General features: G+C 41.5%; 1 protein-coding gene across 1 annotated transcript in view; it reads right to left on the bottom strand.

The window, feature by feature from the left end:
- The window catches only part of CHSY1 (chondroitin sulfate synthase 1), a 75,472-nt gene that overhangs the window by 36,659 nt on the left and 14,197 nt on the right, over nucleotides 1-24,616 (bottom strand). Inside the window, exon 2 of the mRNA XM_030931061.1 lies at nucleotides 22,814-23,309. Coding sequence (XP_030786921.1) covers nucleotides 22,814-23,309 — 496 coding nt within the window. The remainder of the gene's footprint in view (nucleotides 1-22,813; nucleotides 23,310-24,616) is intronic.

The following is a 24,616-nucleotide window of genomic DNA, read 5'->3' as shown; positions in this document are numbered from 1 at the left end:
AGAGGAAGGGCAACCATGAATATAAAACTAAATAAAAATCAACTGTATGAAACAGTAACAATGATGTCCTGTAGGAAACACACACACTTGACAACTATATCAAACAAGGAGGGAGGACTTCATTGAGCTACAGTGTTGTAAAATCCTTGCATTTTTCTGGGAGGTGATACTAGTTTATAGTCTTTAAAAAGTCAAAACTGCATGATGTAATCTCTAGAGCTTACCATTAGACAAATGGTAGAGGAAGGAAAAAAACGAAATAAAAAGCATCTAAACTGGAAAAGAAAAATTAGAAGAGGCTGACCAATGGAAAACAAATAATAAATATGGTATAATTAAACCCAAGTGTCAGTTGTTATGCTAAAAGTAAACAGCCTGAATACTCTAAGACTATTCTCAAACTTAAAAAAAGAAATGTGCTACCTGACAAAATACTGCTGAAACCACATAAATCCTGTTTATCAAATGTACTCCACACAATAGCTAACATAAAGACCGAAAAGAAAAAGCAACTAGGATGGTACAAATTATGCAAAAGTCACTCAAACTATTCCAAAATACTACAGCAGCACAAAGTATTTCTTTCTGATTAATCACACCTTGAAGCAAGATGAAACAGAAGATATAGGTACAAAGAAAAGCAAACTTCCACCTTACATATTTACATAGTTCCTACTGTGTGTAATTTCCTAGACTTGGTGTTTAGGTCTTACTTAATCGTACCTGAAAAATCAAGAGGCTTTTACTTTTCCTAATGTGGTTAAAACAAAAATACAAGAATGTGGCAGACCAGCCACTGCCTCATTTTCCCTCCGATGAAAACTGGCTCCTTCAACCTTAAACAGATAGCTCAGGTATGGGAAATTGGTTAAATCTGGGCCAGTCCCAAGCGACCTGGATCCATCACCTGTGGGGCTGGTGGGGCAAAAGCCTGTGAAATGGCATCTGGCCTTGTGCAGAGAGTCCCCATTGCACAAACTGTTTTTGTGCTATGTATAGACATCAGGGTGTGTATGTGTGTCTGCTGTCTTTCTGTGCAGAACTTACACCCCCTATTTGCCAAACCCAGCCTCATCTTGCATTTGGGAAAGACACAGCAGCTTCACATCACTGGGTGCAGCACATCTCACCACCCACCGACCCTGTCCTTCACATACGCTGAACACCTACTCACCAGGGCCTGTGTAAGATGCAAGGATACCCATTTCACTACAGTTTATATCATAAAAGTACCTTATGTCCTTTTTTTAGGAAGATATGGACTAAAGTAACATCTGCATCAACCTCACCCCACAAGTTGTGTCTGCATCTGCCATCTTAAAATAATAACTGAATTTTCAATTGTTTACATCCTCTATAACTATAATAGATGCTTATATACTTTGGCATATGAACACTGTGTGATATGGCTTGGATCTATGTTTCCATAAAATCTCATATCGAATTGCAGTCATCCTAATGTTGGAGGGGGGACCTGGTGGGAGGTGGCTGGATCATGGAGGTGGACTTCTCATGGATAAGGTTTAGCAACCCCCCTTGGTGCTGTTCTTGTGACAGTGAGTTCTTGTAAGATCTAGTTTTTTTTAAAGTGTGCGGCACCTCCTCCCTTCGCTTTCTCTTGCTTCTGCTCCCACTATGTGAGACATCTCACCCCCACTTTGCCTTCCACCATGATTATAAGTTTCCTGAGTCTTCCCCAGAAGCCAAGCGATGCCAGGATCACGCTTCCTGTACTGCCTGCCGAACTATGAGCCAATTAAACCTCTTTTCTTTATAAATTGCCCTGTCTCAGGCATTTCTTTATAGCAATGTGAGAACACACACAATGTGTAAAGATCTGAGAATACTAGATACAGACTGTAAGTTACAGAGTTTAAAACCTTAAAAGGTTTTCCAGCATATACTATCAGTATGAGCCTACATCATCAGATACAGTAAACTTAAGTTTTCAAGGCCATAAAAAGATGAAGGGGTAGGATACAAAGTTTAACAGCTACCAAGTAAGACCTTCAGAGTTGCTATGGTACAGAATCTTGTGTAATTTTTAAATACAGGCCAGGTGTGCTGGCTCACGCCTGTAATCCCAGCATCTGAGGAGGCCAATGTGGGTGGCTCACCTGAGATCAGGAGTTCAAGACCAGCCTGGCCAACATGGCAAAACCCCATATCTACTGAAAATACAAAAATTAGCCAGGCGTGGTAGTGCACGCTTGTAGTCCCAGCTACCCAGGAGGCTGAGGCAGGAGAATCACTTGAACCTGAGAGGTGGAAGGCTGCAGTTAGCCGAGACTGCACCACTGCACACCAGCCTGGGTGACAGATTGAGACTCTGTCTCAAAAATAAGTAAATAAATATAGAGAAAAGTAAATTATTCCAAAATAATATTTTAATCAAAATAATTTTTATATTATAAATAGAGCATTCTTACGCCAGCATTCTTATTACATGCTTCTAAAGCGACTACCCCATGACCTTGGCCCTGTCTTCTCTTCCCCTTGGAAGGCTGGTCTGCTCTTCTTCCACAAACTCTGAATACGTCACCACACACATGAACATCTCCCTGCCACTCCAGGCAATCTGTCTTTGGTTTCCCGTAACTCTGTACCTAGCCCTGTCAGTACTTCTCGCTGAAATGTCTTATCATATGTGATTTCTCTCCTATGGGACAAGCTCCTTGAAATGCGGGTTCTTGTTTGTTCATCTATGAGGCACTTTGATCGGCTAAAAGGAGGGGAATGCTTTTTATTCTATATTTCTCTGTACTGCTTCTATTTTATGACAATAAAAATGTAGTCTCAAAAAAACCATTCTCTGCAAGAGTACACTGACCTATAACATCAGTACTTTATTTACCTATGAAGGCAAGGGACTGGGATAGGAAGCACAGAAACAGTTCTTGCTGGGGGAGGACAATTTTATCCCAACTAAAGCAAGCTGATGACATAATATCCACAGGCTCTGCCATCTGACCACTGCTTACATTTATTATCCTCATTTCTTTCTACCGCCAAGTCAGCCACCTTCCACTGTCACACTCCTCCTCTCCACGCCTCTTCCCCTCAGCTTCAACCTGTCTCACTGCACTTGTCCTTCAGACCAGTTGCTCTCGGAGGCCAGCCTGCCCTTGCAGTCCAGGACAACCGCACTCACAAGCTCACGGCTCTTTGCACTTTGTCCTCCTAGGAGTACCAACACTGAAATTAATGAAATAATCCCCTACAAGGACATCAGCTAAAGAGAGGCAGGGACCTAGTATGTTGTTCCGTGCTGACTCCTCTAGGGCCAGGCCATAGTGCCCAGAACAGAGCAGGCACACAAGTAACTGCTGAACGTTGATTTTGCTGGGTGCTGAGTGAAACACAGAAATACAGGTATCATCTGTCTCTCCCATTAGATAAACCTCACAACAGCAAGGATGGGTATATGCTTTCTTACCTTAGTACCCTGCCACACAGCACCACTATCACATAGTAGGCATTTAATCATTACTTGCTGAAGAGCAAATGAATGAACAATTCACGTATATGTCTTCAAGATCTTTTACAGCTTAATATTCATCTAGGCAGGAAATAAGGAATGTGATAATCTTTTGTAAGTTGTTCAGACTTGTCTTAAAAACTTTTGCCATTACCATTAAGGTTAAGTAATCCATATTATTAATATTCTAGATGCCTGAGGCACATGAACAATCATGAAAAGAACATTTAAAAAATCAAACCCAACCTCAGAGAAGATCAGTTCAACAATTTTCCATATGCTCATTATAGTCAGGCGTAAACATGCCCAACTTTAATATTATTAAAATACAAAAATGGAAAGAGCAACTTGCCCAAATTATAAACAGCTAGAAACACAGTATCAAATAAAAGCACCTCAGCCTGGACTAAGCCATCAAGAAGGCATTAAAAACCTCTTCCTAAAACAAAAATGAGACACCACTATATAACTATTAGAATGGTTAAAATCCAAAACACTGATAACATCCAGTCCTGGAGAGAATGCAAACCAGAAACAGCTCTCATGCATTGCAGCTGGGAATGCAAAATGCTACAGACACTCTGGAAGAAAGTTTGATAGTTTCTTACAAAGCTAAACATAGTCTTATATACAATCCAGCAGTCATACTCCTAGATATTTACCCAACTGATTTAAAAATGTATGTCTCCACAAAAACATGCACACAAATGTTTATAGCAGCTTTATTCCTAATTGCCCAAAACCAAATGTCTTTCAGTGTGTGAATAGATATGGTACATCCATACAATGGAATAATATTTGGTGATTAAAAGAGAAATGAACTATCAAGCCACAGAGAGGTATGGATGAATCTTAGATGCATACTCCTAGGTGAAAGAATCCAATCTGAAAAAGCTATGTATGGTATGATTCCAATTATATGACATCCTGGAAAAAGTAAAACTATGGAGACGGTAAAAAGATCAGTGGTGACAAGGAGTCAGCAGTTGGGAAGAAGGAGGGAGAAGCACTGAATAGGTGAAACACAAGGATTTTCAGGGTAGTGAAATCATTCTGCATGATACTGTAATGGTGGATACATAACACTGCATTTGTCAAAACCCATGAACTTTACAGCACAAAGAGCTAACCTGGATGTATATAAATTTTTACAAAATCATTTAGGAGGTCAGGGGCGGGAGTCCCAGGATGGAATGCAGAATGTGACAAAACAATCTAACTGCATTACAAATGTAGGAGACAATCTCACTGAAGTGGGCAGGGCAGAAGGTGCTGACCTAAGTAACTGTGAAAATGAGTGCAGACTGTAAGACTAAAGGCAAAAGAAAATGTACATAAGCACTGTACTCTATTTGCTAAAGTTGTTTCCCAAAGGGATATATGTTAACAATTCTGAAACCACTATACTTGTACACTGAAATTAAAGAATTAAGTAAATGGATGGCGGGTGATGAAAGCCAGGTTTCTCACTGTTTGGGAGGTTACAGTTTAGCAAAGGAGGAGGCTAGAAGGACCCACATGGTAATAATTAGAGCTGGAGACATCACTATCAATTCATGCTTAGCTTAATATGAATACAGATCGTCACATACAGAAATATTTATAAATATGTGTACACACATGGGTTAGTATACACACAGATATTTCCACGCTCTGTCATCTGAGGGGGTCTAGAAGCAAGTGACACCCCAATAGCAACAAGCATACGTAGCACCCAAATCTTGCTTTCTAATACCATTCTCCAAGGGAAGAGCCTGGATTCCTTGAAGAAATGACTGATTCTAGGCCTTGGGCAGGAAATATACAAGATGAGCCTGGAGCATCTTCTAGTACCAGAAAGAAAAGAGGTGCAGTAGTGCAGAAGGAAGGGATGGAGGGAGGAGGGACCAACCATTAAAGAGCACCCAGTGGACAAAGGTGGAACAAGTTTAGCAACAAAATAGAAGTGTATATAATCCAAACTATAAATATGCATGAGACCATATTGACATAAATATATAACTGAACAAATAAATAAGGAAGAACAGACAAATATCCCTCCTGAACAGAAGAAATTACATAGATATTCCAACCTCAAGGAAGTAGAGTATAACTGCCCACCCATAAGCATGAGCTGCATATTAGTGACTTTCTCCTGAAGAGCACTGCATGTAAAGGAGGGGAAAGAATAACTCTGCACTGAAGAAATATGACAAACATTCCCTTCAGCTAGGTGATCAAGGTCAACATCAACAATGATAAATCATGCTGACAGTATGTACCTTTGATATGATGTGATGGAAATGGCATTTTATCTCTACAGTCTTCCCCTCAGAAATCCATAACACCAATCTAATCATGAGAAAAACATGAGACAAATCCCAATAGAGGAAAATTTTACAAAATACCTGACTAGCACTCCTCAAAACTGTCAAGGTCATCAAAAACAAGGAATGCCTAAGAAACTGGCACAGACAAGAGGAGCCTGGAGATATGACAATAAAAAAAAGACAGCAGGTCAAATCTAAGGACATCTAAATAAAGTATAGATTATCTTTATCATTTTTCTGTAAATCTACAACTCTCCAGCTGGGCACAGTGGCTCATGCCTGTTAATCCCAGCCCTTTGGGAGGCTGAGGCAGGTGGATCTCCTGAGGTCAGGAGCTTGAGAACAGCCTGGTCAACATGGTGAAACCCCGTCTCTACTAAAAATACAAAAAATTAGCCTGGTGTGGTGGTGTGTGCCTGTAATCCCAGCTACTAGGGAGGCTGAGGCAGAAGAATCGCTTGAACGCAGGAGAATCGCTTGAATGTGGGAGACGGAGGTTGCAGTGAGCTGAGATCGCGCCACTGCACTCCGACAGTGCATAAATAAAACTCTCCTTAAGTTAAACTTATGTTAAAACAGGCAGGGCATGGTGGCTCATGCCAACAGAAGGCTGAGGTGGGAGGACTGTTTGAGCCCAAGGGTTTGAGGCTGCACTGAGCTATAGTCATGCCAGCCAGGGTGACAAAGCAAGACCCTGTCTCAAAAACAAACACCTCTATGAGGTCCAACAGCTGTCACTTGAATATATTCTTAAACATATGAGTATACTAAAAGTATCCCACCAAATGAAGAAATGTAGGAACCACGAAAATTTTCCCTTTGTCAAAAATTCTCAACATTTCAACTTTAAATTGGTTCTTTTCAAACAAATACTGGCAGTATTTACAATAAAAAGGTACAGTGCAGTATCATACAGAAAAAGAAAATGTGATCATTAGAGTTCAAACTGCAGGCTCTACAGTCAGAGGGCCTGGATTAAAACTCTGAATCTATCTCTTTACAAGCAGCACAACTTGGACAAAGTTAAATAACCCTGCTTTAGGGAAGAACTGAAGCAGAGGCTTAGAAGAACACAGTTTAAAATGCGATTTCTCTCTATACCAAATGTATAAGATATCCTTAAACCTCATCCACCTCCAAAAAAATCTACTTATTACAAAGGCTTAACTGAATCAATGCTCAATTATAACTGTCTCCTGAAATTAATAGTGATTTCTGCTAAGTTAAGTGTCCAATTGGAAATCTTAAGTATTACAAAAGGCTGAGATCACCAAATGATCAACAGCATTCAGTCTCTTAAAAGTTGATAGACTGAAGACTGCAAAACAAAGGCTGAGACCCTGGTACATGCCTATGCAACTGGTAAAGGTATGAAGCAGCTTCATGAGGATGCATCCAGTTCCATGGTAGAGAGGGGTGGATTATCTTCTAAAAAATAAACAAGTCACACATTTTTAAATCAATACAAGCGAATGTCAAATTTCATGGTAAATAAAATCTCTGTAACACAGGGCCCACACTCCACAGCTTACTTCTCCAAACAAACACCACTCAGCTCTGCCCAGGTGCTGACCACCAGCCATCTGTGGTCCACTGGTTCTTGGGCTGCCATTGGAGTTTATTATTTTCAAGTACTGTCTCGTACACCAGTCATCAGCAGAGAAAAAAGTTTCCCATTGTTATGCCAGCAGATATCCCATCCTTGTCCACTCATACCAGAGGATTCTCTTTTTTTTTTTTTTTTTGAGACGGAGTTTCGCTCTTGTTTTGCCCAGGCTGGAGTGCACCGGCGCAATCTTGGCTCACAGCAATCTCCACCTCCCAAGTTCAAGCAATTCTCCTGCCTCAGCCTCCCAAGTAGCTGGGATTACAGGCATGTACCACCATGCCTGGCTAATTTTGTATTTTTAGTAGAGAGGGGTTTCTCCATGTTGGTGAGGCTAGTCTTCAACTCCTGACCTCAGGTGATCCGCCCACCTGGGCCTCCCAAAGTGCTGGGATTATAGGTGTGAGCCACTGTGCTCAGCCTAGGATTCTCTTTTCAAACATAATATTCACTTTTGATAAAGAATCTCCCAAATACCCGCTTCCAAGTCAACTATTAATGTAACAAGTACCCAAATGGTGAGTGTTCAAATATTGCAAGTGCAAACTAAGCAAACATAAATCAGTTTCCTCCTACTTCACTGGCCTTCCCTGCTCAGTCTCCTCAGCTGGTGCCCCCTCATCTCTGACCTCTAACCCATTGGATCCTCAAGGCTCAGCCATCAGACCCTGCCTCTATCTCTCTAACTCCCCGTGTACTCAAATACCATCAATATGCTGCCATCTCTGGTCTTAAATACCATCAATATGCTACGGATGTTATTTGTATATCAAGCCTGAACTTCCCCAGTCTTTCCCTTCACCAGGAACTCTATCCCTGTGAGTTCACTGGGAATTCAACTGCTCAGGCAGCCTGTCTCTCTCCCTACATCCTACCAACTATATCTGCAAAATTTATCCATGTATCCACCATCCAACCACTTCTCACCATTCACCTGGTCCCAGTCACTTTCCCTCGCCTCTTCTCAGATGTATCAGCATGCCTGCCAACCAACCTCCCTGCTCCAACTCTGCAGCTGCTTCTCCATGAGCTGAGCAGAGGGACCCGCTGGAAATGGGAGACTCATCTGCCCCAACTCTGAGGGCCCTCTCAGCTCACTGACTGTAACCCTCAATGTTCTCATCACAGAAGGGGACAGGCCTCACAGATGCTTTCCCTCTCACTCACATGCTCTAACAATTCAGCTTCCGTGTTTTCTTAGTCATGACCATATTCCACTGCCTCAGGGCCTCCACACGCCCTCTGCTTGAACTGCTCAAAAGGTCCTTTCCCATATATGACCATGGTTTGCCTCTCACTCTCTCAGCTGGACAAGCAGCCCCGTCCCTCCATCAGTCTACCCCCTTATCATACTTGTATTTCTTCAGACTCAGTGCCACCTGCCATTATTTATTTATTTGTCTCCTTATTTTCTGACATCCCCATAGAGAAACAAACACATCGTGAGAACAGGAGCTTTTCTGTGTTCACTGTGGCAGCCCCTATGTCTAGAGCAGGGCCTGTCACACACAGGTACACAGACAATTTTTTAAAAATATATATTAACAGGCTCGGTGTGGTGGCTCATGCCTGTAATCCCAACACTTTGGGAGGCCAAGGAGGGCAGATCACTTAAGGTCAGTAGTTCAAGAACAGCCTGGCCAACGTGGCAAAATCCTCTCTACTAAAAACAACAACAATAACAACAACAACAATTAGCCAGGTGTGCTGGAACGTGCCTGTAACTCCGGCTACTCAGGAAGCTGAGGCACAAGAATCTCTTGAACCCGGGAGGAGCCAAGCTTGCCCCACTGCACGTTAGTTTGGGTGACGGATTGAGAGTCTCTCTCTCAGTCTCTCTCTCTCTCTCTATATGTGTGTGTGTGTATATATATGTGTGTGTGTGTATATATGTGTGTGTATATATATATATATATTAACAAAGTTTTAAAAATTAAGTTTGTATTATCTGGGATATTCAATATCCACGCTCACCCTACCCTAATAAAGTAACCAGAATTCTAAATTATTACAGCATCAATATATAAGCACCTAAAAAGCAAACAGGCATTCCTCGGGTGGTAAAAATAAATGAAACCGTACTCAACTTTCTACCTTAAATAAACCACATCATTTTAAATAAAAGTTTTGTCTTTAAAACCAGTGTATCTGTTCCAGGAGAATGTACAGACATGTTAACATATGTGAAAGAAAAACTAGCACCTATAGTATTTTTCTGTCACAGGGAGTTTTTTGTTTTGTTTTGTTTTGTTTTGAAAGAAAAGGCTGTGGAAATAAGTGCTAGACATCAAAGAAAATAGCTTTGTACTTTTTTTCTTTTTCTTTTTTAAATCCCTACAAGAGTTCAATGAGAGAAAACACAGAAGCCAAACATTACAGGGTTAACCAAGATGATGTCAGCAAGCCTGAGCAGTTAAATTGCAGAGTGAATGCTGAAAGACCTTTTTAGCCAGGGAAACATTTTGCTGTAATGGTACCATTACAAATTTTTTACAGTAATAACACAGCACATTATAAGCTTGCTCAACTGATAAGCTCTTTGTAAGGGTTAGAAGTCTACAGCCCTCACACACAAAGACCTTTCTGTCTGAGGGTTCTTAGAAGTCAATAAGCTAAAAATCACATCCTGCACAATATCCACTTAGAGTCACAGAGGATCTAGTCTTCTATTGCTTTGCCTAGTTTCCCCTTGGCATAGAGAAGCCATTAGGACACAGAGGCAGAGAAAGCGACATCACTTTTGTGTCCAATTATCTCTTGGTTCTAGCCACTTTCTACTTCGAGACGATTTTAGATTTAAAGAAGAATTGTAAAGATGGCAGAGAGAGTTCCCACAGCTTCACCCCACTTCTTCTGATGTTAACATCTCACTTAACTATGCCACACAGAGCAAAACTAAGAAACTGATATAGGTATACATTATTACTGAAAGTGTAGACTTTATTCAGATTTCACCAGTTTTCCCACTAATGTCCTTTTTCTCGTCCAATCTAGGGCCCCACAGTACATTTAGTAATCCCACCTCCTTGGTCACCTGTAACCTCTGATAGTTTCCCTGTCTTTCCTTGCTTTTCGTGACCTTGACACTTTTGAAGAACACGGATCAAGTATCTTGTGGAAAATCCCACACCTTGGGTTTGTCTGAAGTTTTCTCCTGATTAAACTGGGGTTGTGGATTTGGGGAAGACTATGCAGAGGTGACATGTCTTTCTCATGCCATCACATTGAGGGGGTAACCTGATACAAACGTGACCCACTCTTGTGATGTCGAGGTGGTGTCCACCAGATTCCCATTCTCCATTAAGGAGACTCGAGTCACCCTGTTCCTCCACAGTCAAGAGGAGGGAAATTAAGCTCCACTTCCAGGAGGAAGATTATCAAAGACTTTAAAATAAGCATTAAAACCACCACAGTGATTAACAAATACTTTGTTAACTACTTTATCTGAGACAGAGTTTTGCTCTTTGCCCAGGCTGTAGAGAAGTGGTGCGATCTTGGCTCACTTCAACCTCTGCCCCCCAGGTTCAAGTGATTCTCCTGCCTCAGCCTCCCAAGTAGCTGGGAATTATAGGTGCTCACCATCATGCCCAGCTAATTTTTTGTATTTTTAGTAGAGACAGGGTTTTGCCATGTTGGCCAGGCTGGTCTCGAACTCCTGACCTCAGGTGATCCACCCATCTCGGCCTCCCAAAGTGCTACGATTACAGGCATGAGCCACTATGCCCGACCAACTACTTTCTTTAAACTATAATTTGTTTGATAAATAAATCTGGAGTTACAGTTCATGGCAACTAATAAAAGCTGAGACTTAAGAAGGCTTTTATAACCAGACCACATGAATATTTGTAAAATCATCAATTACAGAAACAAAAGATGCTTTAAAATATCATTTAGTTTTAGCTGTAAGGTGTTTGTCAGTTTAACCCCTGGCCAAAAGTTCTTTGTTTTCATCATCTCATCTAATACAGAGTACGTCCACATTGTGACTCAGGATTTAGTGCTGACCACTCATCTGCTCACTTTTACAGTCATGGCCCCTGTAACGATGTCTCAGTCAACAACTGACCCCTTATACTGTGGTCCCGTAAGACTGTAATACCTTATTTTTACTGTACCTTTCATATGTTGTGATATGTTTAGAAATACAAACACCATTGTGTTACAGTTGCCTACAGTATTCAGCACAGTAACATGCTGTACAGGTTTGGAGCCTAAGAGCCGCAGGCTACACCATACAGCCTAGGTGTGTTGGAGGCTGTACCGTCTAGGCTTGTGTAAGTGCTCTCTATGATGTTTATATAACAAAATCACCTGAAGACATACTTCTCAGAATGCATCCCTGTCATTAAGTAACACATTACTGCATCTGGTTATACAACTCATTGACAGTAACATGGCTCAGAGGAGAGAAGAAAGGAAAAGAAAACATATATATAAAGCATTAACCTATCAAACATATGACTGGGGGCATTTGTGTGCCAAGTCTGGCCTCCCACCAACCTGACTTTATAAAAGTTACTTACTAGAAAGACCCAGGGCTAAATGGCAATGATGGTTCTTAAACACTAGCAAGTATAAGACTTACCAGAGAAGCCTGTAAACAATGCAGATCACTGGACTCCACTTGCCGAGTCTGGGGTCTAGAAATTTGCCCATTAGCAAGCACCTGAAGTGATTCTCTTGCAGATGGTCTGCCTCTAAGAAACTCCCACCTGGTCTAAGACCCACAGGCAATGCTAATACTTGACATCCACACACACACTGACTTACACTTCTAAACCTTACATTTTACCTCCGATTTTCCTATCCCAAACGACATTGCCTTAGATGAACAACACTGCCACCACCAGATCCAGCTTCACCTTTGTTCCCTCACCTGTTCCTTTTCAAACAGCAGAGGGTCTTATTAGTTCAATAAAAATGATTAAATGTTAGAACTAAAGACTCAAAAGCTTTGCTGATGCCATCTTAAGACCTCTTAAAAATGTGAAAGGATGCCTTCATGATTGGTTGGAACAGTCCAGAAACCCAGCCACCTTTACAGAAGGGCATGGCCCAGGCAACCGGAGTGCCTCCCACAGCTCCCCAACTCATCCTGTTTGCTCTAATTGATCCAAGCACCCACCCCGTGCTTTCCCGTATAGCTTACAGTATCCTGCCTTGGTGTGCAGTAGCACAATCACAGCTCCCTGCAGCCTCAACCTTCTAGGCTCAAGCCATCTTCCTACCCGCCAAAGTAGCTACGTGCAACAAAATACCCAGCCAATTTCTTGCTTTCTTTTTTCTTTTTTTTTTTTGACAGAGACAGGGTCTTATTATGTTGCCCAGGCTGGTCTTGAACTCCTGGGCTCAAGTGATTCTCCCACCTTGGTGCTGGGATTACAGGCATGAGCCACTGTCGAGCCTTGTTTTATTCTTATCTCAAAATCCTTTGAATATTGATGTATGTTTTAAAAGGCAGACTACTGCTGATATAGTTTGGATATTTGTCCCCACCCATATCTCATGTTGAAATGTAATCCCCAGTGTTGGAGGTGGGCTCCGGTGGGAGGCAACTGGATCATGGGGTGGATCCCTCATGAATGGTTTGGTTGTGGTGCTGTCCTCCTAACAGTGAGTTAGTTCTTTACAAGACCCAGTTGTTTAAACACATGTACCACCCCCTTCCCTTGCTCCCATCTGTGCCATGTGAGATGTCTGCTTCCCCTCTGCCTTCCACCATGAGAAGCTCCCTGAAGCCTCCCCAGAAGCCAAGCAGATGCCTGTGCTATGCTATGCTTCCTGTACAGCCTACTGAATCACCAGTTAATTAAACCTCTTTTCCTTATAAATTACCCAGTCTCAGGTATTTCCTTATAGCAGTGCGAGAACAGACTAACACGTCAGTTCTACTATGGGAACTGAGGTGATAACAGCTGTGATCTCAACCTCTACAAATGTATAAAGGAAATGCCACTGTGCTATGTCTTAAGATAAAGAAAATGATATGTCAATCCCACTTCCTTGAGAATGTGCTAACAGGCTCTCACAATCACAGGACTCTGATATAGCCAATGGTGAAACCATTTCAGAGATGTTCACGTACCTGGAGAAGGTTTGTTCTGCCAACAAAATAATCACAGATTCAAAGCAACTAACACATCCATTTTAGGTAAACTATGATTGGTTCTGTCAAAATAGTCTTCCCTAAATTGTAAAAACAAACACATGGGATTCCAAGACTATAATGTTACTACAAAGCATATTCACGTATTTGTTTATATAGATCAAAATCTACGTGCAGTCTCAGGGAATGCGTTCTGAAGGGCTTTGCTTTTCAGATACTTGAGGATAGTTTCTGGTAGCCCTCACATTTCACAAGCATGTCATCTCACATGGCACAGATGGGAGCAAGGAAACGGGAGTGGTACATATGTTTAAACAACCGGATCCTGTAAAGAACTAACTTACTGTTAGGAGGACAGCACCACAACCAAACCATTTATGAGGGATCCACCCCCATGATCCAGTTGCCTCCCACCAGAGCCCACCTCACATTTCACAAGCATGTCCCAAACATGAGCTATGGTAACAGGCAACATGCATCATCTCAATTTATTCTTGGAACCATCCTATAAGACAGACAATTTCTACCCTCGCCCCATTTTTAAGGAAATTACAGTTCAGGGAAGTCAGGTAACTCGCTGCCCAAGACCACACCGCTAGTGAAGAACGAAGCTGAATGAAGCAACATGATTCAAGTCAGGCCTATTTGTGCCCAAACCAATGTCCTTAGCATTCCCTGCATCCCCTCAACTCTGGTGTTGTCTGGCCTTACCCTTTCGCCCCGCTCTGCCTCGTCACTCCACTCCAGTCATGCTGGCCACTATGCTATGTCCTAAACATACCACACATACTCCTCTGCACTATCTGTCTCACTGCACCCCACCTCGCTCCACCAGCATATAGGAGACCATGGTCTTGGCTTTCTGCACTGCTGTGTCTCCAGCTAGCACAGTGTCTTGCTACAGATGTTCAAAATTTTTTTTTTATTTTTGAAATTAATGTGAATATTGTAACTAATTGGTTGGAAGTCTTTCTAATTTTTAGAGCACAATACCCTGACTTCTTTTTTTTTACCCTGACTTCTTAATCAGAGTATAAGGGGACACTCAGCATAATTCATCTAATTATAAAAAGCAAAATTTAAGCTGTGGAGCTAAGGCCCCATAATGGATGCTCCTAGGTGACATCAGTGAAAATGGCAGAGTGAAGACCTCCAGAAATTCTGTCTGCCCTAAAAGTAAAGAGAACGCTAGCAAAAATGGGCAGCGACAACCTTTTCAGGACTCTGGATATTAAAGATTTGCAATAATCCAGACAGCATTTATGCAAGAAAAAGACGAAAATTTTGGTAATAGTAAGCTTTATGGCATTTTAATTTGCCCTATTTCCAGCCTGTTTTCTACCCTAGCCTTGAAAAACAACAGTCTACAATCACAGCAAAAACCAGCAGCCTGGAAGCCACTAGAGGGGTCATAAAGGGGCTGGAGCTCCTTCAAAGCCCCATTCCCAAAGAACTGTCATTGTCTGCCCTATCTGGTTCCCTGGAAGACCTTGCAATGTTGTCTTTATTTGACCTGACTCAGAATTTTTCTACTGCAAACAGCTTCTTGGAAGCGGAATGGGGGCTGGTCAAGAACAATCACAGGCAATTGCTGAATACTGCACTGCCCAAGGGGATGGCTAACCATAAACCTGGTGGGGGGGGGGCGGGGAACAACAACAACAACAAAAAACACAGGCTACATAAAAAGTTTAAAAAGAAAAGCAAGGAATAAGATGTGATATGGGGTTTTGAAAAAGCTTCAATATATTACTCCTGGGAATCTACAAGGCCACATGCATGTGTGGGGGTGTGTGCAGGTTCAGCAAAGATCCAAGAAGGCCCTAAGCTCTCTGCACAAGCAAGTTAAGTGAAGGCTAAGGCAGAGTTGTCAACTGCCTGGTGAGTGTTCAGGGCAAGCACCAACATGTACACATACCCCTCAGCAAAGAGTCAGAAACTTTTTAGTTCCAGGCATCTAAGGAAATCTCTGTCCGGTCATCAGCCAAGCACTAAACAAAATCATGGAGAGACTTCAGTGGCCACATACAAAAAAAATACACTGTACAGAACTGGTTCTGAAAAGACACTAAACAAATAACAAAGTCCAGCAATAACATCCCTGAAGAAGGGGTAGAATGTGATTTCAAGAGTTGTCACATTCAAATAATAGTAAGTAAATGTCCAGTTTCCAAAAAAAATTATGAGATATGCAAAGAAACAAGAAAGTATGGCCCATACAAAGGGGGGAAGAGCAGCCAATACAGAGACAGAAATTATTTGTATTTTTAATGAGCCAAACAGAAATTACGGAGTTGAAAAGTACAATATCTGAAATGAAAATATCACAGCAGATTTGAACAGGTAGAAGAAAGAATCCATGAAACTGACAGTAGGCCACTGCAATTATCCAGAGTGAGAAAGAAAGAAAACAGGAGTAAAAATGAGTAGAACACAGCATGCTGGGCGTTCCAAAGGAAAACAGAGACAGAGAGAAAGGGGCAGAAATACTCAAGAAATAATAAGTGAAAAATCTCCAAATTTGATGAAAAACAAGCCACATATCCAAGAGACACAACAAACTCCAAGTATGATAAACACAAAGGGATCACCTAGACACATCCTAATCAAACTGTTGAAAGCCAAAGAGAATCTTAAGAGTAGCAAGAAAAGCAACGCATGACATACAAAGGATCCTCAATAAGATTAAAACTGATTTCTTATCAGAAACCATGAATGCCAGATAGCCTCCATTCAAAGTGATAAAAGAAAAAGATTGGCAACCAAGAATTCTGTATCCAACACAGACGTCCTTCAAAAGTGAAGGAGAAATTAGGAAAAAAGTGAAGGAGAAATTGGGACATTCCAAGAGAAACAAAGAGAATCCATCTCTAGCAAACTTGCTCTATGAAAAATATTAAAGGAAGTCTTTCAAGCTGAAATGAAAGAACATTATACAGTAACTCAAATAGGCATGAATAAAAAGCCCAATAAGGGTAACTACATAGGTAAAAAAGGATATAAATGTATTTTTTATTTGTAATTCCTTTTTTCTCTGATCTGATTTAAAAGACAAGTATATAAAGCAATTATTATAACTCTCTGTTGACTGGCATACAATGTATAAAGATATAATTTATTTGACAGCAACCGCACAAAGAGAGGAGAGAACACAGCTACACATGAGCAAATCTTGTGTTTACTACTGTTAAGTTGGTATTAATCGGAACTAACTTATCAGGTAAGATGTTCATTCCCAAGGCAACTACTAAACAATACAGTAAAAGAAATGACAAGGGAATTACAATGGTACACTAGGTAATAAAAAAGGCAGTATTGGAGTAACAGAAAAACAAAGATATGACATACAGAAAATAGCAAAATGGCAGACATAAGTCCTCCTCTATCAGTAATTATATTAAATGCAAATTAATTAAACACTCCAATTATGAGGCAAAATTGGCAGAATGAATTTTTTAAATGATCCAACTATATGCTGTCTTCATGAGAGACACACTTTACATTCAAAGACACCAACAAGTTGAAAGCAAAAGGATGAAAAAAGATATACCATGCAAATGGTTACCAAGAGAGCTGGAGTCATTATACTAATATCAGACAAAATAGACTTTAGACAAAAATTGTTACTAGAGACAAAGAAGGAATTTTATAACGATACAAGTATCTATCCATCAAGCAGGTATAACAAATATAAACATATATACATCCCCAAACACAGCCCTGAAATAAAAGGAGAAAAACCTGACAGAATTGAAGGAAGAAACAGATAATTCAACAATAACATGAGAGATTTCTGACTAGGTGTGGTGGCTCACAGCTGTGATCCCAGCATTTTGGGAGGCTAAAGCAGGCAGATCACTTGAGGCCAGGAGTTCAAGACCAGCCTGGTCAACATGGTGAAACTCTATCCCTAATAAAAATACAAAATTTAGCTGGGCATGGTGGCACGCTCCTGTTATCCCAGGTACTCAGGAGACTGAGGCCCGAGAATCACTTGAACCCAGGAGGCAGAGGCTGCAGCAAGCTGAGGTCATGCCACTGCACTCCAGTCTGGGTAACAGAGCGAGAGTCTGCCTTAAAAATAATAATGATATTAGAGACTTCAATATTCCACTTTTTTTTGGGGGGGGGGGGGCGGACGGAGTTTTGCCCTTTGCCCAGGCTGGAGTGAAGTGGCGTGATCTCAGCTCACTTCAACCTCTGCCCCCCAGGTTCAAGTGATTCTCCTGCCTCAGCCCCCTGAGTAACTAGGACAACAGGTGCCCGCCACCATGCCCGGCTAATTTTTGTATTTTTAGTAGAGACGAGGTTTCACCATGTTGGCCAGGCTGGTCTTGAACTCCTGACCTCAAGTGATCCACCCACCCTGGCCTCCCAATATGCTGGGACTACAGGCTTGAGCCACCACACCTGCCCTAATACCCCACTTTTGATAATGGATAGAACATGCAGCATTAGTGCTCACTCTTTGGGACATCTATTCTAGCCACTGAGGGTCTACCTGGTTCTCAGGCCTGCGAGTTTAACGGGCAGCCTAAACAAGTGAGGAAGCAACTACTGTAACACAAATCATCTCCATGACAACCCAAAGTCAAGAAAAATTATTTCTTTGTGGAGAGAACATTCAAAAACCTCTCATGAGGTGATGGACATGTTAATCTTCCTGATTTGATCATTATGCAACATATACATGAATACATTAAACCATACTCCATAAATATGTACAATTGTAATTTGTCATTTTTTTTTTTTTAAAGAAACAGTATTTCTTCTATTATTAAAGGGAAAAATACCCCAGGCTTCTGGTACATGGATGTTCAACATTCCTTTGTAAGACAGTCAGACTAACCAGGAAGATTTTATCTTTTTACACATTTTGCTGCAAACTCCAATTTCCCTTGATGATATGCCTTCCCATAAAAAGAACATTATCCATTTCAGCATTCCCTGTACTGTTTTATATTTAAAATCAGCATCACAGGGTTTCATATTTTTAATTTTTCTTCAACTGTTTCATGAACATATGGTCTTTGTCTCCTCAACTACTCTAAAGTCCTTCAGGCAGAAAAAGGCGGCCATTCAAGTTTCAATCTTTTGCAATTTCCCTACCAATTCAGAGGGCAGTTCTGGGCTCATTAATGAGCCCTTAACAAGTACTTACCGGCTAACTCAGAGCTTCATAACTGGTATATTTTGGTGTGCGGGTGTAACACAAACAAGTTCCACATGTGCCCAGATAATAATCCTTCCAGGCCTAGAGTGGTACGGGGCTGTAAGGGTGGTGGAGGGGACAGCAGTTAGGGATTGGGGTAACAGCAGCTAGGGATTGGGGTAACAGCAGCCCTTGGAGACAGGCTCCTCAGTGTGAGTGAACTGAGTCAATGTCATGACATGAAAAAGGTTGGGGAGCCTTGGGCTAAATGACCCCCTAGAAACACTGCTGAAAGAACTGGAAATAGCCTGAATGTCCATCAAAAAGACGAAGTTCTTTTATTTACCAAGCGGGAAATCTTCCAAGACGTAGATAGTATTACGCTACCATTCATGTAAATGGGGAGAGAAGAAGAAACTTAATTGTTTGTATATGATACGATATGACACACAGGAAACCTCCATAAGGAGGCACCGTGGTGGCTGATTCACAGCAGAAGCCCAGGGGCTGGAGGCAGAGGAAGGAAGACGTATTCCTATAAGCCCTTTTGCACTTCTGAATTTTGAGCCACATGTATCGGCCATTAAAAACAATAAACATTTTAAAGTTGTCAAATTCGCCTTTGCCTATCTCCAAATTTCATTCTACACCTTCACCCCTAGTCAAATATGAGAAATAATAAAAGAAAGATCTGGGTACTGGTTGCCTGCATGCAGTCTGTGAAAATCCACTGAGCTCTACACTTATGACCTATGCACTTTTCCATAGGTATAGTACATGTCAACTTGAAAGTTAAAAGACAAAATGAATACGTTACTTAAGTCAACTTTCTTTTTGTTCCCTCTTAAGAGTAGTATAGCTTTTAATGTACTTGCCTTGATAAAATGAATTCCTATTTCAAACCTTTCAATAATAATTCTCAAAAAAGCCTCACCTGAGTTGAGTCAATACCGCTGACACCATGTGGCAAGGGGAACCAGGAGCTGAGCTCCTCTCAGTTCTACTCCAGCCTCAAGGCCTACGCTCTCACTCTCTTGTGCCTTTTCTGTGAGTTTAACATTATTTCCAAACAAAGTTCTCGTCTATTTATTAATAACCACCAATAATTATCAAAACAAGTTTAGAAATGAATCTCGACTTTGATTTTGATAGTTGTTCCTCACAAGTCATTTTAATTATTTAAGTGTTATCCCAAGGTATTATTTCTACTTGCCAAAAAAAAATTATACCTTCTGGCTAGGTTTATAATAGGGCAAAATAAGTACCTTCCAAGTCCCAAAGCTTAACATAATTGTCTTTAACATAAGACTCCACCTCAATAATTTCCCATAATGTGAGCCGTAATGAGGAAACTAGATTTACAGGAAGTTTAATAAAAAGTTCCTCATCCACACGAAGGATTAATCTTACCTGAGTGGTGAACACAATGATAAACCCTAATAACAACTTAAGTTAGAAGCACTTAAAGTTTTATAAAAAGAAAAAGAAAAAAACATAGAAATCAAAGGTCTAATAAGATGGCAAGTGTTCCAATAGATGAATTCTTAAAATTATAATGAAGAACTATATGTGAAAGGCAACACTTTAAACATATACGAAAACATACAGGAGAAAAAAAATTCGTGACCTAAGGAAGGGAAGAATTTCTTCAACAAGGCACAAAAGTATAAACCGTAAAAGAAAAGAACGATGCATTAGATCGCACTTAAAGATTCACAATTCGTGTACAATGAAAATCTCACAATTAAGGTGAAAAGATAAGTCATAGTCTGAGAAAAGATACTCCATCCAGAATAAAGCACTTCAACAAAACCGTAAGACTGACATTTCAGCAGAAATATGGGCCAAGACTATGAACAGGCAACGCAGCTCACAGAAGAGAAAAAGAGAACTCTGGGCACTGCAGGTGGGAGGGCCCTGTGGCACAAGCCCCTGAGGAGAAGCCTGCAGCATTGAGTCAAAGCTCTATCACCACAGGGCATTTAAAGAAATGCAGAGCTGCAGCAGGCCCAACTAACCACACTCCCAGGGAGAGCCTTGCTGCTGCTGCCCCAGACTCACCTCCCAAGGCAGGGAGACAGGGAACTACCCAGGTTTGGGGGCCTTCTCACTAACCAGGTCCCTTTAGCTGATAAGGCCACTGACAGGATGCATCAAGCCTAAGAGGAGGCTCCCAGTGTCCAGACAGGATAATTCCATGCACCCCATGCACCCCTTCGTAGGCCATCAGAAACCTTTTGTAATTACCTCATATCAGAGGAAAACCATCTCCAAAATGGCCTCCCACCCTTGTAGCCCCAGGATGACACTTTCTAACTACATCTTGGCACTAATGCTAAACCCAAGTTCTTGATCAAACTCAAGAGACTGGCTCTGTTGGCGTCTGTCCAGTAGTATATAACAACACGATCACACTAAGACATACTTTTTCTCTCAAAAAAGCAGGTCTGTTTTCTATGATTACAGCAAGAAGGTTGGCTTCTCGGGGATGATGGTCAGGGGAAAGTGTTCCAAAATATACAACGTGTTACATGTTTTAACCATAATGAAATGTGTCAAGGCTATAACTACTTAATTAGGATGGGCAAAATGCAGAAATACTGCCAGCTGTATTCTGCTTAAAACAGCATGAAATCCTCAAACAGCTTTCCTCACTGCAAAAATCCGTGACAACAGAGAGATCCTGCAAGCCCAGTGAGCCATCCCCTATGTGCTGGGGTTGGGGTGATAGCATAAGGCACACAGGGATTAAAGAGTTCACCCAAGATCACATTTAGGACTTAAAATGTATTTGTGACTTTATAATTAAAAATTACATGACCACCCCGTGTATGCTTGAAAACGTCCACTTCCCTAAAGTTCAAACAAACAAAAAAAAAAGTAAGAGTGATTAGCAGACATTTAAAAGCAAGTCTGGGGGTAGACAAGTACAGGCAGGAGTACTACTCTTTCAAGTACGTGCTGTAGAAAATTAGTCCAGAAAAAAGCTAACAGTTCATATCAGAAAGTGTATTCTTTTTCTTAGGCAAAAGATCTAGCAATTCCCTCTGCTCCTCACAACTGCCAATACTTTATTAATCTAAAGACAACACAACCTAAATAATTTCTTTCACCCTAACTGATACTAGATTCTGCAAACTGCAGGCAAAGGGAGCACATTGCCAATAACAACAGAGGAAAGTCCAAAGCCAACTCATCTTCTCTAGAACTGCTACAGAGAAAACATCTACAATCGGACTTCCTTCGGCAATTTCATTTATGTGTCACGGTAACTCAGAAGCTGCCTGATACCTATTCTAAAGCAGTAACTATATTGTAAACTCACAGATTACAATCACTATCTGAAAAGTCAAGGTACACAACAAATGCAAAACCAAATGCTATTGGCTTTTTCACATCATGATTCCTTTTATGAGTTCAAAACAGATAGGTTTCTAATCTGTGTAGGTCATTATGACCAGATGAGAAGAGCCAGGCCTTTGCAAAAACAAATAGGGAGACATCCTACATTCTTGCAATTACATCTGTGGAATCAGCAGAAGTCAGACAAGATGATTTTCTGGATAATCAAGAAAATATCACTGTGACCATCAACAAACCATTATCTTTTCTTTAGGCCCCAAATGCCATTATTTATTAAGTATTAGGACAAAAGTATGGAAGAGCCAGGCACAGTGGCTCACGCCTGTAATCCCAGCACTTTGGAAGGCTGAGGCGGGTAGATCACGAGGTCAAGAGTTCAAGACCAGCCTGACCAGCATGGTGAAACCTCGTCTCTACTAAGAATACAAAAATTAGCCTAGCGTGGTGGCGCAAGCCTGTAATCCTAGCTACTCGGGAGGGTGAGGCAGGAGAATTGCTTGAACCCAGAAGGCGGAGGTTGCAGTAAGCCGAGATCACACCACTGCACTCCAGTTTGGGAGACAGAGCAAGACTCTGTCGGGGGGGAGGGGGGCAGAAAACGTATAGAAGATATGCACTCAAAGCTGAGAAAAGGTAATAAAGGGGAACTGAAATTTTTAATCTAAGGCTAAAAATGTAGAATAATGCCAACTTTAACCCTCAAAGAGGATATCATCTCTTATTTCCTATGATATACTCAGAACTAACGACAAAATTGACAAAATTAAGTTTTTCCCATGGTAAAGAATTCTGTTCTTACCTCATAAGACCATACACACTGCACCCCTGCAAACCTCCGGACACATCTTCCCACCTCCACGTCCTCATGGGTGGTGTACATCTCCCGGAGACACTTGCCAATGTGCGGCACCATTCTCCGAAGTACCTCCCGGCTCATGATCACGCCAGGCCCCCCCATGCAGAAGTTCTCACCAGGCTCGAGGGCCAGTTTTCCCATTTCTTCCGTGGTGCCCAGGCCTGTCTGCCCAAGAAAGAGGGGCTCGCTGCTATTCAAACTCCTCAGGAAATTCTCCAGACGGTCTCCTTTGATGTACACGTCATCATCTGCTCTCATAAACCATTCGTACTTGTCCAAGTAGTGGTCGTGCATGTACTTGAGCATCATGAAGGACTTCTTCTGGGGCGGGTAGGAGTCATCCACACCCCGTAGTGGCACTATTGGAATTGGTATAGATGTGTCAGAACCCTCACTTGAGAAGAACTGAACTTTCCCAGGAATTGTCTTGGACCATGTTCTGGAATTAAAATAAGTATCAGTTAGAGAACAGTTTATTCCAAGCTGATTTTCAGGAATTTACGTATCTGCTCATTTTGCATTGCCGTGTTCAATGGAATGATAAAAAGCTACTTGGCCTGCTTGATTCCTCTTAATGAAAGCCCAGGTTACTGGGTATTGCAAAGTCTAAATTAATTTTCAAAAGAACCCCAACAAAACATGAAGAAGCGTTAAAACTGTTCTAGGATAACAAAGTTTTAGTTATGGCTGAAAACCAAACTGCCAGGGGACCAAGATCTGGGTATACAGATTAATTCTGTGATACTATCAACTCCCTACCTACAAACTTCTCAGCTCTATAAAACAAAAAACAAAATCAAATGGTTCACTCAAAAAATTTTCTTTGAACCAAGTGCCAAGTATGTGCTAAGCTAAAGGGATGTGGTGGTGAACATAAACGTGGTCCCCAACTCGGAGAGGACATAAACTAAGAGAAGTACTCACAAAGAGCAGAGCACAGGACATGAGCTAGACCAACAGAACAGGGAGCCTTCCCCTGAAACAGGGTTAACATCAAGGAATGCAGGGCATGAAAGTGCTGTCATGAGGCAAGGAAGAAGGCTGATACAGTTTGGCTGTGTCCCCACCCAAATCTCATCTTGAATTATAGCTCCCACAATTCCCACATGTTGCGGGAGGGACCTGGAGGGAGATAAGCGAATCATGGGGACAATTTCCCCCACACCGTTCTGATGGTCATGACTGAGTCTCATGAGATCTCATGGTCTTACAAGAGGTTTCCCTTTTAGCTTGGCTCTCATTCTCTTTTGTCTGCCACCAAGTAAGACGTGTCTTTCACTTTCCGCCATGATTGTGAGGCCTCCTCAGCTACGTGGAACTGTGAGTCCATTAAACCTCTGTTTCTTGGCCAGGCGCGGTGGCTCATGCCTGTAATCCCAGCACTTTGGGAGGCCGAGGCGGGCAGATCATGAGGTCAGGAGATCAAGACCATCCTGGCTAACGTGGTGAAACCCTGTCTCTACTAAAAATACAAAAAAAATAAGCCAGGCCGTAGTGGTGGGCGCCTGTAGTCCCAGCTACTCGGGAGGCTGAGGCAGGAGAATGGTGTGAACCAGGAAGGCAGAGCTTGCAGCGAGATGAGAGCGACAGAGCGAGACTCTGTCTCAAAAAAATAAATTTAAAAACAACAACAACAACAACAACAATACCACCACCTCTGTTTCTTTATAAATTACCTATTTTGGGTATGTCTTTATCAGCAGTGTGAGAATGGACTAATACAGAGGCAAATGTGGCCAGGCACAG

This window comes from Rhinopithecus roxellana, chromosome 5 (assembly GCF_007565055.1).
Source record: "Rhinopithecus roxellana isolate Shanxi Qingling chromosome 5, ASM756505v1, whole genome shotgun sequence".
In the NCBI taxonomy this organism is placed as follows: Eukaryota; Metazoa; Chordata; class Mammalia; order Primates; family Cercopithecidae; genus Rhinopithecus; species Rhinopithecus roxellana.
Note: the sequence above shows the minus strand (reverse complement) of the source record. Positions and strands in the feature narration are given on the sequence as shown.